At 32.1% G+C, this 14,653-nt stretch overlaps 1 protein-coding gene across 1 annotated transcript; it reads left to right on the forward strand.

The window, feature by feature from the left end:
• The first annotated feature begins 12,046 nt into the window (after window positions 1–12,046).
• Window positions 12,047–13,887, forward strand: LOC149382176 (enabled-like protein (DUF1635)). The gene is made up of 2 exons (XM_089601168.1): window positions 12,047–12,267; window positions 12,347–13,887. Exons 1-2 carry the CDS (start codon window positions 12,202–12,204, stop codon window positions 13,028–13,030), a joined length of 750 nt encoding a protein of 249 aa, XP_089457294.1. The 5' UTR covers window positions 12,047–12,201; the 3' UTR covers window positions 13,031–13,887.
• The last annotated feature ends 766 nt before the right edge of the window (window positions 13,888–14,653 follow it).

Raw genomic sequence — 14,653 nt, forward strand, 5'->3', positions numbered from 1 at the left:
TACAATTTATAGGTTCAAGTAGTGGGGTTCTTCAGTTTTGTTTTCTGGTTCCGGAAATGCAAAGCATATTGTAGACTTAATATGGTATTCGATTTATTAGAAGCCACTACCCATATATATATATATATATATATATATATATATATATATATATATATATATATGTATATATATATATATGGTACCAATAAACATTTGAATTATGATCTCCATATTGCCAACAAGATCATAGCCTTTTTCATGTATTTTCATCGCATATTTGATGGAGAAACGAGGATAAAGTGGGGTCCAGATGCAATATTGGAGTACATGGGTGCCACCATAAATTTTACATTACTGTATATTAATATACTGATTTATATTATCTATATATTTGTCTCGTAGTAAAAAATATGTATCTACATTTATTATTCTGTAGTGCGTGGTTGTGTTGGTAAAAGTAATATTGTAATGATACATATTGTCTCTCGCCTTTTTGTCTATAGTGCAATGAGGATAATATTTGTTATAGTTTCATATTGAAATTTAATTTTTTCTTTGGTTGATTATAATATCGGTTACTTAGTTAGAATAATAATTATGGATTAGTCTATTTCAAAATTATTATTCCATAACATGCCAAAGAGATAGAAAAGCAATAATGACACATAAATAGTAAGTGCTGGAAGTAGTGCTTATATATAAAAATATTAACGGTCACAGAGTGGAGCTAATGTCGTCTCCAACCTAAAATTCTAAAATGCAATTTTGTATACTTTATTTTAATACTTAAAAACATTTTCATCATCTTCCTATTTAATAATAATTTTAACAAGTTTGTATTTATTATATTTTAGTCCACGAATCGATTTGTGTTTTTGATATCTAATCATATTATTCTATTTTTAATACACTTAAAATAAATTAAAAATAATTTTGTATACTCTCAAATATATATATATATATATATATATATATATATATATGAACTCATAAAAATTATATTTATATATATATATGTATTTTTTAATTATTATCTGTCACATTTTAAAATTGATTTTGATACCACAAATTCAAAGTAAAATAATACAAAATATATTAATCTGTGTTGACTAATACAACAATATATAAACTATTATTATCATAATCACTTTTAGGTGGTTGTTTTGAAAGTATACAAAGTAATTGGATATTATGAATCTTTACTCTATTATGAAATTGAATGAAAAGTTAAATTTCACAAGAGTTTCACTATTTATTCACTCCATAATCACTACTACAAAACTGGGATCCTACAACGCTTAAAAACAGTTGTAGAATGATTCTACAACGCTTATTAAGCGTTGTAGAATCAAGCGTTGTAGAAGTTTCTACAACGCTTAGATATCCGTTGTAGAAGCTTGACTTCTACAACGCTTACACATCCGTTGTAGAAGCTTCTACAACGATAGAGTTCCATTGCCCAATTTTAAAAAATTCCAGAATTTCTCGCCGCGGCGATGTATATTTCTCGCCGCGACGAGATATTCTACAACGGATAAGATATCCGTTGTAGAACTATCTCGCCAATATCTGGGTTCTACCACAATTCTCGTCGCGGCGATGTGTATTTTGTGGTCGTCTTCTAGTTTTTCTTTTACCGCTATCGCTAAAACTAGTAGTAATGGATGACATAAAATCTAAGAACCACAATTTCAACTAAATATCAAATGCAAACTCAATTCCAACAAAAATATCAAACAAATATGATGTTTCAACCTAAATTATATCAATCCATACTCTCAATTCCAAACAAACACTTATTTTTAACCTAAATTATACATAATTCTCAACCAAAAACTAACCTGGAGTGTAGATGTGGAGCATGGAGGCGTGGAAGAAAGAGAGAGTCGGAGTTGTCGCCGGAGATGCCTAGGCTTGTGTGAGTTTGACGTGGTGGTGGAGTTTATGAGTTTGTGGTTGTGACTTTTGTTGGTTTGAGGTTTGGGTTTTGTGGGGACGGAGAAGAATAGTGAGGGCAGAGAGAGAGTAAGGGAGAGAAGAAGAGAGCGAGGGCGGAGAGAGAGAGAAGTGAGGGCGGAGAGAGAAAGAGAAGTGAAGGCGGAGAGAGGGTGAGGGCGGAGAAGAAAAGTGACGGTGGAGAGAGAGAGTGAGAGAGAGAGAGAGAGATGGGGTGGAGAAGAAGAATGAAGAAAAATGAAGAATGAAGAAGAAGAAGAAGAAGAAGAAGAAGAAGAAGAAGAAGAAGAATGAAGAATGAAGAATGAAGAAGAAAAATTGACTAAGTCTGAAATTCGGGCGGGTCTTTTGAAAAAATTTAAATTTTTAGGTTTTAAAACGCTTCTACAACGCTTAGAGTAAGCGTTGTAGAACTCTCGCCGCAGCGAAGACTATTTCTTGCCGCGGCGATGCTACTGAAATGTAAGCCCAAAATTTTCTCGCCGCGGCGAGAGATAGCCTTCGATGCGGCATGAAAATCTTCTCCAAAAAAGGCTTTCTGGAACTCTCCATTAAATTTTACTAATCCTACAACGCTTAGATTATCCGTTGTAGAAAGTTCTCGCCGCGGCGAGAAAAACACGTCGCCGCGACGAGGCTTCTACAACGGATAGTCTAAGCGTTGTGGGAGATCTGAAATATGATGAAATTTTACAACACTTATAGTAAGTGTTGTAGAAAAACACCAAGTTTCTACAACACTTATAGTAAGCGTTGTAGAAACACCAAGCTTCTACAACGCTCAGCCATAAGCGTTGTAGAAACACCAAGCTTCTACAACGCTCAGCCATAAGCGTTGTAGAAACACCCAGCTTCTACAACGCTTATTTTAAGTGTTGTAGAATCTCCAGTTTCTACAACACTTAGCCGTAAGCGTTGTAGAATATGGGTTGTAGAATCCAACATTTGTAGTAGTGAATAGAGCGCGAAAAATAGAATTGGATGAAGCCCATCTAATTCTATTTGTCCAATCTCGTTTTATTATGAGACGTTAGTTGAAAGTGGTCTAAGAGATCTATGTTGCTAAGCAAATAATTATAAGCATAAATTTAATAATAATTTAGCTCGTTGACTCAAAATTAACTTTAGTAGTTAGTGCCCCTTAATTCTTGTTTAAGTTAGTGTATACCCCCGGAAGAAGGAAGTAACATAAAATAAAATAAAAAGTGCCTACGCCGTGACAGATTAATTTAAGATAAGAAATGATAATTTCTGCAGGCTTTAGACATATTACAAGTTTTGGACTAATTATAGTTTATATTGATATAACCGTATGGAAGAAACAAGGAACAATAACCATATCTCCTTTAATCATTTTAACAAATGCAAACGTTAACCATGTATATATATGATTAATTAAAAACTACTTCAAGGTTAGAATTTCCTTCGGTTATTACCATATCCTATATTATTTTACCTCTTACCTTGAACAAGTAAAAACAAATATATATATATATATATATATATATATATATATACGGCGCATTATTGGGCATATTCTACTGAAGCATATATGATACTTTAAAAGTAAAATTATGACATTTGGAGTGTAATGTTTGATTTTTTTTTTACTATACACATATTCATATGTATAATCTCATTATGAAATAGTGGTTCTGATGCTGACGCAAATATAACCTAGGGCATTGCAAAATATAATTCTTCTCAGTAAGTAAGGTATAACTTTTTCTTTGTTTTTTTTTTCTTTCTAAAATGAAGCTAAAAAGGATACATACCAAAGAAAATCACACCATTGGATGGACATAAAGCAGAAGCGGCGCCCAATTCATATTTTCTTTTGATTTTGATTTTTTTTTTTTATATAGTTTATAATAACATATGAGTTATTTTTATCTTCTTTTTTTCATAAATAATACTTTGGGTACTATAAAGCAAGTAGTTAAAAATTCTCTATGCGTACTGTGTTTTTATCTTATTGCAAGTTGGTCGTTAATTGAGTCGTTATTTATCTTCTTCGCTTAAGTACTTTTCGAGGAAAAAGACTATGAATCATCTATAATTCTAACAAATACAACATTAGTCCTTATAAATTCAAAGAGCAATAGAGATCTAAATCATAAATGATCTACCACTAACGCCAAATACAAATAATAGCCTAAATTGTGCACACGGGGCACATAAAGAAAAGAGCATAAATCAAGTTCTTTTATATATCCCTTAATGGATAGTGGAGAGATCCAACAAAACGCAGTCTATTGACCAAGATGAAGACAGGTCTTCAGTCTGTATAGGAAAAACTCTAACAGAGTTTTCCGAGCGAGAATGTGGACGACGATTAATCCGTCTCAAAATTAAAATATAATACAATACAAACAATGAGTAAGAACAAGGTAATGAAAATACCTAAAACTAAAGACAAATAACATAATGACCTAAACCGGATCTAAAGCGAACCGCAGTCCAAAGCCACCGCAAAACACCAACACCGTGAAGAGACACCAACCGCCGACAATCTGTGAAGGACGGCGGAGCGAACCTTAAGTCACCACCAAAGATAGACACGACGAAGAGCCACCCAAAGCCAAAAGCTCGAGGACACTGGCGAAGGGCTGATTGTGAAGCCGCAAGGTGCAAAACCCGATCGTTGAGGAGCGGAAGAGCTGCACAACTTTGAGGACGCGGAGAGGCTGCCGAAAAAGTTGTGGGTCGGATATGAAAACAGCTCAGATCTTGACAAAAATAGTTAAAAAAAGAAAAAAGAAAAAAAAAACTTGAAATAAAAAGAGAGCTCGAAGTGCTCGTCATAGAAGCGGCGTCCGGGCACTGGAGGGGGGCGGCGGCGGCTCAAGAAAGCCCTAGGGTTTGCTAAGTTTTTCAAGCTCTAATTGTAGAGAGAGAAAAAATAAGAGATACTATTTGTTCATATTCATTTTCACTTAAGTACAGTCAATTGGACATATAATCAAAGTCTTAGCAATGGAATGTTCAAAATATTGTATAATAAGAACAAACAAGAGAAAGAAAAATGAAATAGAAGCCAAAAATTACTAACCTATAAAATTTGGATCTACGTACTGGAACACGACTTCAAAGAGGAAAAAACAAAGGTAATCGAAAAAAAAACCCAAAACAAATTAAAGATTTTTTGTCAAGCTTTTGTTGGGAAACATTTTTCTTCCCCTTCCTTTCAATGGACTAGCCACGAGCTGCACGTTGTGAACTTCTTGACATTAAACATATATATGTGGTCCTGTTATGTATTATATATACCGGCACACAATTTTATTATAACGTACATTTTTTTTAAAATTTGTGTCTTTTATATCTGATCATATTATTGTATCTCTTATTTATTTTCCCTGAAATTAACATAATTTTGTAAATTCTCAAATAAATGTGATCTTATAAAAAAATTATTATTTAGATAAACACGCATTATATATAATATTTAGTCATTAACTACATAAATTATAAAATAAATCAATAATTTACAAATTATTTTTTAGATTTATTTTATGTTATGGCTTCTATTGTATTAAAATTAATTTTTTATTTTTACCAATAATTCTAATTAGATGGATATGAAACCATTTACGACTTTAAAAATTATTTTTAGTATAAAATTATTTTCGCTTTGTTTTAAAATTAAGTTAACACTAAAATAATTGTGAAACTCTATATTTGGTGTTTGACTGTTAATTTCTTCAATAACACATTAGTAGACAAATGACTTTTAAGAGCGCCGTAAAAAGGCTCAAAAATGTCATTTACGATGCTCTTGAAAGCTCCATAGAAGCGGGTGCCATCAAATATTTATAAAGGCATTTTCTGTGAGAAATGTCGTTGAATCATGGACATCAAGTGTTTGCATAGTTATTTAACAAGATTTTTTTTATAGAAGCGCCGTTGATAATATATTACAGACTTTCGACGGCGTTTTGTAAAGGAGTTTCGTTGAAACTTGAAAGTATATCATGGGCTTTCAACGACACTTTGTATAAAAGATCTACTGAAAATGTTATAAAATTATTGAAATCTGTGGCGTTCTCTCCGATTCGACTAAAATTATAACACTTAAATTAAAGTGTCGTGAATAAGTATCACAACATTTATATATATAAAAAAAAAAAGTTCACATTGAGCTGTGTAATTTAACTCATTAAATTAATGTCGTTTGTTTGAATTTAACTAATGAGGATGCCTTTTTAAAGAATGATTTGACTTGAACAATATAACTCCATACGTAATTTAATTACTTGTAAACCATTTATTTATTATTATTATTTTAAATTTAACATTTTCAATTAATTTTAAAAAACGCCTATAAAATTATTACAATTTGTGTACAAGTAAGTATAAAATTGCTTATCCTTAAATTTATTGAGTTTATACATATGTTCCACATATTCGTACAATAGGGTCTTAAAATTGTCAACAGAAATCCCTTTAACCCTTTTCTTTCCTACAAGGATGACTTTGTGACATTATTAAAAGGTCGTGTCATTATCATGCTTTCATGTAGATATTGGTGGGAAAGTTTGGTTACCAGCTCCTTTTTCTGACCAATGAAAGTAGTTTAGCTTGACCATCCTTATCTAAACATATATGAACACAATTACTAGGATTCGGAATTGTGGAGTAATTTCCTAAATATGTTTGTTGGGTTAACTTTACCATTTTTTGGCTTGCACATGCAAACATTCCCCAAGTCAAATGCAAGAGTACAATGAGATTATCCCTTGTATGAGAACAAACGGATTTCTAATTTCTATACCGAATATATTTAGTTTGTCAAACGAATATATTTATTTTGTCAAACTAGAAATGATGGGTTTTGTTGTTTTCCCTTTGATTTCTTAGAACCTAGCAAAGTGGCACTGGAGAAAGACTAGTAAAATTTCCATGGTACATATATATTGGTGAATTTCAATTTTTCGCATTACTTTTTTTTAATACATGTTTTTCACGTATATTCCTTTCTTATGCATATTACGTGAAACACCAAGAGAGAAAAATCAAATGCCATACATATATTATATGTACGTACATTCTTGGAGGAGACAAACAATTAAAAATTCAGTTAACATGATTTGCACTCACATAATGTCTAAGCTATAGATCAAAGCACATTAAAATAATGCTGACTCTCAATTGCTTCACACAGCTCAATAAAATCACTCCACAACAAATACTGCAGCTAAATTACAAAAGTAAACGTAAATTACTATAGTATTATGAGCTGCAAAATTTAAGAGAGAATGTCGCTGGTATACGTATATATTTCGAGTTTATTTAAAGTTCAGTTGTCTTTTTTTTTTATATATTTAAAATTCAGTTATCTATTTTCTCTTTATATATAAAATTCAGTTGTCTATTTTCTCTTTATTTATAAAATTCAGTTGCCTATTTTGTTTTGCACAATTAAATATAGGGTCCCTTAAATATATAGGCTCGAGTTTGTCAAATTGATATCAACATATCCCGGGAATTTCACAGTTTTCAAACAGTTAAAAGTATATAGTTGTATTTTATGAAATCTAATAATTATAATAATGTGTATAATTGATGTTACCATCGTAACAAACTCATATGGTACATAGTTAATTTCATGTTAGAGTTATGTCTTATAATTATTAGATAAATAATTGTAGGAATAAAAGACAAGTTGCAAATTCTTGAAAATTGCAATAAAAATATCTCAACGAAATTAATAAGGCCAACGTTTAATAAATTTTAAAATCTAGTCATTCACTGAATAAACGGATAGAAAATATCTAAAATACTCTTCATTAAACATTTAATAATTAAACAAATGAGACATTAAATAAGTTGACAATAACCACATTTAATAGTTATCTCTCTCTCTCTCTCTCTCTCTCTCTCTCTCTCTCTCATAAGATCACATTGATGCAACCACGTGACATATATTTCACACTGGTCATCGACGCGAAGAACATCATTGACGAGCCGGAATAAAAATTTGGTAATACTGTTAATATCTATAAATTTTAAAAAATAATAGTTAATTTCAGTACATAACAAATGTTATGCGTCAAAATTAACCAAAATAAACAAATGACGTGAAAAAAAAGGCTTAAAAAACTGTCCAAAAAAGAGAAATTTCATTTTCTAGACCTAGTAGTTATGAAAATATCTCAATTAGATCCATTAGTTTAAAAATATCCAAAATTGGATTTTTTTTACCAATTTCGGACGAAAATACCCTTGCAAGACCATATAACCTCTTTTTGTAAAAAGTTCATTCACTATGGAAATCCGACCACTCCGACCAAATCCGATAAAATCCGACCAAATCCAATAAAATCCGACCGAATCCGATGATATTCATAAAAAATTTCCAGAATTTTTAAGAACCCTAAAACCTATTTTTTTCGTCCAAATCTCATTCAAATCAACCTAAAATCACTAATAAGCACTAAAATCATGTATACTATCAATCCTACACTAATCAAACCATGAAGAAAACATAAAAATCTAACATTTTTTTTTGTCATATTGAGTTATGGTACTTTGAGAGCTTGACAACCACCAACGCCGGAATGAGACGGTCGGATTTTGATGGTGAAGGTCGAATTTTTCTTGTCTCGGTCGGATTTGGGTTTGTTCGGTCGGATTCGGGGAGAGAAAGAGAGAAAAATGAGAGTGAAAGAGATGAAGTGCGAGAAAGATGGTATATTTGAACTGGGGGTATTTTTGTCCGAAATTGGTACAAAAGTCAAATTTTGGATATTTCTTAACTAATGAGTCTAATTGAGATATTTTCATTACTTTAAGATCTAGAAAATGAAATTTCTCTTTGAAAAATCAAGAACTTGGCCATTGACCTTATTATTCAAATAAGATATAACACACAGATTTATTTTAATGTATAACACAATTGTTTAGATGGGAATCCAATGTACAAATCAACGGCGAAGATGGATCTCTGAAAATTGTACAAGCGTCTCGCCATAATATGGGACCCTGACAAGAACCTTGCGGCATGGCGTTCTGAAGCAAAGTCCAAGTTCAAACGGACCTCCAAAGCCTACGATATCCTCTCCTACCTTGATAAGTGCCGAATCTACGATCTTCGTAGCGAGGAGGCTCTAAAATCCGGCCAATTCCCTCTTCCACCACCGCGACAAGCGAGACGGAGGAGCAGAGGAAGGCCGCAACGTTGGAGAATTTGCTTTCGTGTAGTCTTTGGAGAGAGAGAGAGAGAGAGAGAGAGAGAGAGAGAGAGAGAGAGAGAGAGAGAGAGAGAGAGAGAGAGATCTGATGGTGATATTCACATTTAGAATTTTAATAAACAATCAATTATTAATTTTCATTAATTATTTCTTTTATTTATAATATTTAAATATAAAGGGAAAATTTGGAAGCAACAAAAATATATAAACAATTTCCCACGCAACATATAGTTGATGTATAAGTATATTATGTGTGTAACAAATTTTTTTTTTTTTTTAATCAAATGTGTGTAACAAATTATTGTTCGTTATCACTGTAAGTCTGTAACCACGGAGTCACGTGTACATTAGGAGGAGCTATATTCCCCTTCAGAATTTTATTTTTATTTTTTTGCTATTTTTTTTACCCACAAAATATAAAAATCAGCTCCCTTAAACTTTTATTTCTATTTTTTTCGCATATTAGCTTTTTAGTTTAGATTCCTTGGTTCATGAAAAAATAAATATTTTTTATTTTCCTTATAAGTAATTATGTATATACAGGCGTGTTACTATATAAGTATATATGTGTATGCTATAAAGTTTCATTCACAAATACCCGTAAAAGTTGGACAGTTGATCACTTATTGACTACTAATGGAGCGCGGTATTATTCTACGGACAAAAGAGAAAGAGTTAAAAAACAAATTAAAACTTGAGATGACGGTATACCCAATTCAATTTATTTTTTTTTCTTTTATCTTTTGAATGTTTTCTTTATTTCATAAGGCAATACATTTAAACAAAACAAAGAACTATCTCGAATTTCAATTCAAAGTATAAAAGTTAGAGAATCTCACCTAATATATAATTAGCTCTTAAATTACTTGGAATACGACTTCCTTCGTATTATATATATAAGTAAATCGATTTATTTTCAAAAAGAGTGCTCCGTTTCCAGATTCTTGTAGCCATAATGTATAGACACAAATCTTTGCTTTACAATTTAATTAAATTGTAGGCAAAGAATTTGGTTAGTTACATGTCTCCACGTGGCAGCCATTATGAATAGCCAAATGCAAACAAAATTAGAGCTTCATTAAATAAAAAAGCTTAAAAAAAGCGACTCCTTTTTTTCATTTTCATAGTAATGGAGAAGGGTGAGTAATTAATTTGTTTGTATTTGAAAATAAATAGACTCAACAAAGAAAGAGTTTTAATTTTCTTTGAATTTGTTGTAAATAATTGGTTTGAATTTAAAAATAAATGGACTCAATAAAGAAAGAGTTTTATTTTTTTTTTAATTAAGGCAGCCCACGTGCAAGTTAATATTTTTTCAAAAATAAGATAAGCTATGAAATGAAGTTTGGCAGCTGTATTGATATTTGATCATAATAAGTTGGACTTCATTATTAGTAGACTAGTAGTATGAAAGAAGGACAAATGAAAAATAAAGTACACAGAAAGGAACAAAATTAGATATACTTTAGTAGTATAGGTACACGTATACGTATCAATAAGTAAAAATACATAATTACCACCAACATATCTGGCACACACTTAATTTTTCTTATCTTCTAGACTTGATCAAAGATTCAAAGCTAATCATATATGCTTCTAAGTTCTAACTCTGCGAGACTGCGACAATGAGGAAAATATGCATGTAAATGTTATAAATCCATGATTACAGTAAAGAAAAAATGGTATACGAAAACAAGAGTATAAAATTATATGTGGAAAGCTTTAGACGGAAAAAATGAGAACGATAAAGAGGAATCTTACCATGGAAAAATTTACATACGGAAAATATAATTTTACTCTAATGAAAGAGAAGTTTTAATTACTGCGTGCATAATACGTTTATTGGTCCAACTTCTCAAGTCATAACTGAATTTATCAAACCGCAAACTTTGTAGGCCTAGCAATAATTTTAGTAAATTTTTTTCAAATAAATCCCTTAAATATCTTATTTACTTCTTTATTTTATGATTACTTCGTTTTTTTTTTCTTATCTTACAGTTTTGTATGATTTTTTTCCCTATAGTTTCATTTAAATTTGTATTTGTTTACAGTTTTTTAAAATAAAAGAAAAATCAATTGAAAAATAAAGAGGTGTTCTTGAAAGTTTGAAAATATATTCAAGAGATTAACATTAACAAAGATATTTGTTTAACTCTCCTTCTATAATTCATTATGAAGATAAATTACAATTTATTTTATAGTAATACCCAAAAAAATTATATTATTCATTATAGTAAAATCATCTCTATTGAAGATTTAAGTACAAATTTCAAAGAAAATATTTAAAATTCAACATATAGAAGACTTAATACATAATATTGGGAACTACACAATCAGACAAAAGAGATAAACTTTACAAACGATGTAATGGTATTTGGTATATAAGTTACTATTAAGAAGTCACCAACTACAGTTTGATCATATAAATATGAAGATAAACCCACGAAATAGTTCAAGCAAGTTTGATTACACTATATAAAAATACAATTCACCATAATTAGTTGCACTCGGAATTAAATATCATAGAAGCAGACTAGTCAAGTGGTGGTCTTTGTTTCTCTACAATTTTGGTTTATGTCAGTCAGCATTTCTTCTAAATTCCCAATACGTCCATTTGTGTATCAAGTAACGTAAGCAACTTGGTAGAAAAAAAAAACTAAATAAATAAAATAAAAACAAAACAGAGTAGACTCTTCTTTGCTACTCCCGCTTTTATCGCTGAGAGAGACTTTCTTGAGTGTGCAATGTACAAAGACTCAGCTGTATAATACTACTAGTCCGTAGTCTCTCTCTACATAGCAGAGAGAGAGAGAGAGAGAGAAGCTTTTGGTCTTTTGTGTTTTTGTCCAAGTAATCTCGGTAAAAAAAAAAAAAAGAGAGAACAGTGACAAGGTAGGTACTTTGCTATATATGCTTATAAGAACCAGAACAACCACTCAAAAAAACCCCCAACATTCTCTCTATCTCTCTCTCTCTCTCTCTATTTCTCTTTCTCTTACTAATTCATTCTTCAGAGTAAGTGACAAGAATAGTGTAGCGTAGAATATAATCAATCGTAGAAGAGAAAGCCATGAACATGGATAGCCAACGAAGCCCTGTTCTGGGTGTCAGCTTCGCTTACTACTGCCAAGGAAAGGTAACTAAGGATGAAACAAACAAGTTTTTTACTTTCACTTGATGATATCAGAGACTAAATAAAAATGCAAAAAAAACAGAGCGTGGAAGAAGAGCTGAGAAGCTCGCTGTGGTACACGAAGATGGAGTTAGAGCAGACGAAAGTGGCGGTACAAGAAGAGCTGAAGAAGAAAGACGACCAGCTCTTCCATCTGAAAGAGCTTCTCGCGAAAGCCGTGAAAGAAAGAGACGAAGCCCACGAGAAGTACCAGTCCCTCCTTCTCGACAAGCTCTTCATGCTCCAGCAGCAAGTGGGTCCCACTCCGATACTCTCGGGAGTGTCGAGCGTCGAACAGGACGACCCGCCGAGGAGAGGGCTCAACGACAACGGGTTCTCCTCCGCCTCCGACTGCGACGACAGCATTGTGTCGTCGTCGCCGGCGGAGAATAATCACCAGATAGAGGTGAGCGAGAAGGGGTTGCCGGAGAAAGGGAAGCTCTTGCAGGCGGTGATGAAGGCCGGTCCGCTTCTTCAGACGCTGCTCTTGGCCGGACCTCTGCCGCAGTGGAGACACCCTCCGCCGCCGCTCGACTCCTTCCAAATCCCGCCGGTCTCGATCCCCTCCTCGCCGTTTCTTCACCGCCAAGAAACCTTTGACGTCGGCGACAACGGTAATATTAATGACTGTGGGAGGGTCAACAGGAAAAGGGTTCTTCTTCTCTCTCAAGACCAAGGCTCTCCCACCGCCTCTCACAACAAGTATCAAAGGGTTGTTCTCAACTGAGTCTGAGTCTGCTGATCGAGTCCTTTTATTTTTTTTTTTAATTTTGATTTTATAAATTTAGTATAGGGTTTTAGTTTTATCATGATTATAACTTATATAGTTATAGTTTATATATATATATATATTTATACGACTAAAGTAAAAGTTAGAGGATGATTAGTGATGATGATGATGTTTTTGATCATGATGGGTTGGATTTTGACTGATCTTAGCATTTATGTACAGAAAAAAAAACCCCCCCAAATTACTAAAAAAGAGGGCTTTGTTTTCTTTTTTGTTTTTTTTTTCACCCAACAAGAGATTGTTGCGGTGTGGGGATTTTTGTCACTTTTTTCTTCTTATTTATCCTCTTTTCACATTGTAGTTTATGTGAAAGGAAGGAAGGTCCTTGATTTTGCTCCAATACACTGCTTTGGGGTGTAAGAAAGAGAAAAAGACTGTAACTTGGTACCACTTACTAGCTTTAGTATGATTGTGAGATAGTGCATTAATGTGTGTGTAATGTTGAGAGAGAGAGAGAGATGATTTGAGAAACATTTTAAGGGAATTGGTGTGAAGTTGTTGGGTTTGGAAGATAGGTGTGTGGCCAACAACCACTAGGGTTTTCATTTTAAGAGCCCTTTTGCTTGTATTGGTATTTAGTGGATCCCACAAATCAGGATCAGGATCTATTTACTTGTGTGATTGTATGATTTAGTATTTCCCTGTTAGTGTCTTCTTTCTTTTATTTTTATTTTTTAATATACAAGGGAAAGTTGTAAAATGACTATTTAAGTCTAATCCTTTTGTTTTGTGGGACTTTGTCTATTGTAATTTGTATTGAAGAATTCACTAAAGACTCTTTCTTTCTTTCTTTAGTTTTTTTTTTTTTTTTTTTTTTTTTTTTGCTTCATCAATATCTAACCCCACTCAACTTGTTTATGCTAACCTTTATGTCTCTAAAGTGGAACATAAAATACAGGGGAATCCAATTTGCCAATGACATTTCAATGAAAGAGAAAGAAAAGAACCAGTCTTGATCTTGAGTTGACTAAAAATGCACAATAAAAACTTTTTGTAAATTAAAAACCTTCACATCTGGTAAAAGGAGTAAAGAAGCCTTCTTTGTTTGTCAGGCTCACGCACTTTTCTTTTTTCAGTTTTCACACTCTTCTTATAGCCTGGAAGATTTTTGGAGCACTTGCTTGCCTATTTTTGGCCCCCAAAGGTATAAAGATGTTCTCTTGTAGCTTATCGGTTATGTTCTTAGAGATCGGTTATGTTCTTAACATGTGATATGTCTAGCCATAATAAGCTGAAAATGCTTGAGCAAAAATTAAGAAATTTATATTAGGACAGGGTAGTAAGGTACTAAGGTAGTCATTAATAAACATGAATTTGCAAAGCAGTATGTTGTGTTAATTTTAATACTCTTGTGATTAATGCCCCGCATTTTCAAAGTAACTAAATAAAAAAGAAACTAATCATATTTTAAAAAAGAGGAAACACAATTAATAAATCAATCAGTAGTAAAATATAAGATGCAAAACTAATTCATATCTCACATTTTTAGTTGTTATTTTGAAAGAAAATTTTCAAAATGTAGACCTAATAAGGAATAAAATATTAAAATTGGACTCGCTA

This window comes from Urtica dioica, chromosome 11, assembly GCF_054948205.1.
Source record: "Urtica dioica subsp. dioica isolate 48M chromosome 11, U.dioica_male_clone48M_v1_H2, whole genome shotgun sequence".
Taxonomy (NCBI): Eukaryota; Viridiplantae; Streptophyta; class Magnoliopsida; order Rosales; family Urticaceae; genus Urtica; species Urtica dioica.

Coding starts and splice junctions, on each gene's coding strand:
- LOC149382176 (XM_089601168.1), top strand. CDS start 12,202: ATGAACATGGATAGCCAACGAAGCCCTGTTCTGGGTGTCAGCTTCGCT. Junction 12,268..12,346: donor CTTACTACTGCCAAGGAAAG/GTAACTAAGGAT, acceptor CAAAAAAAACAG/AGCGTGGAAGAAGAGCTGAG.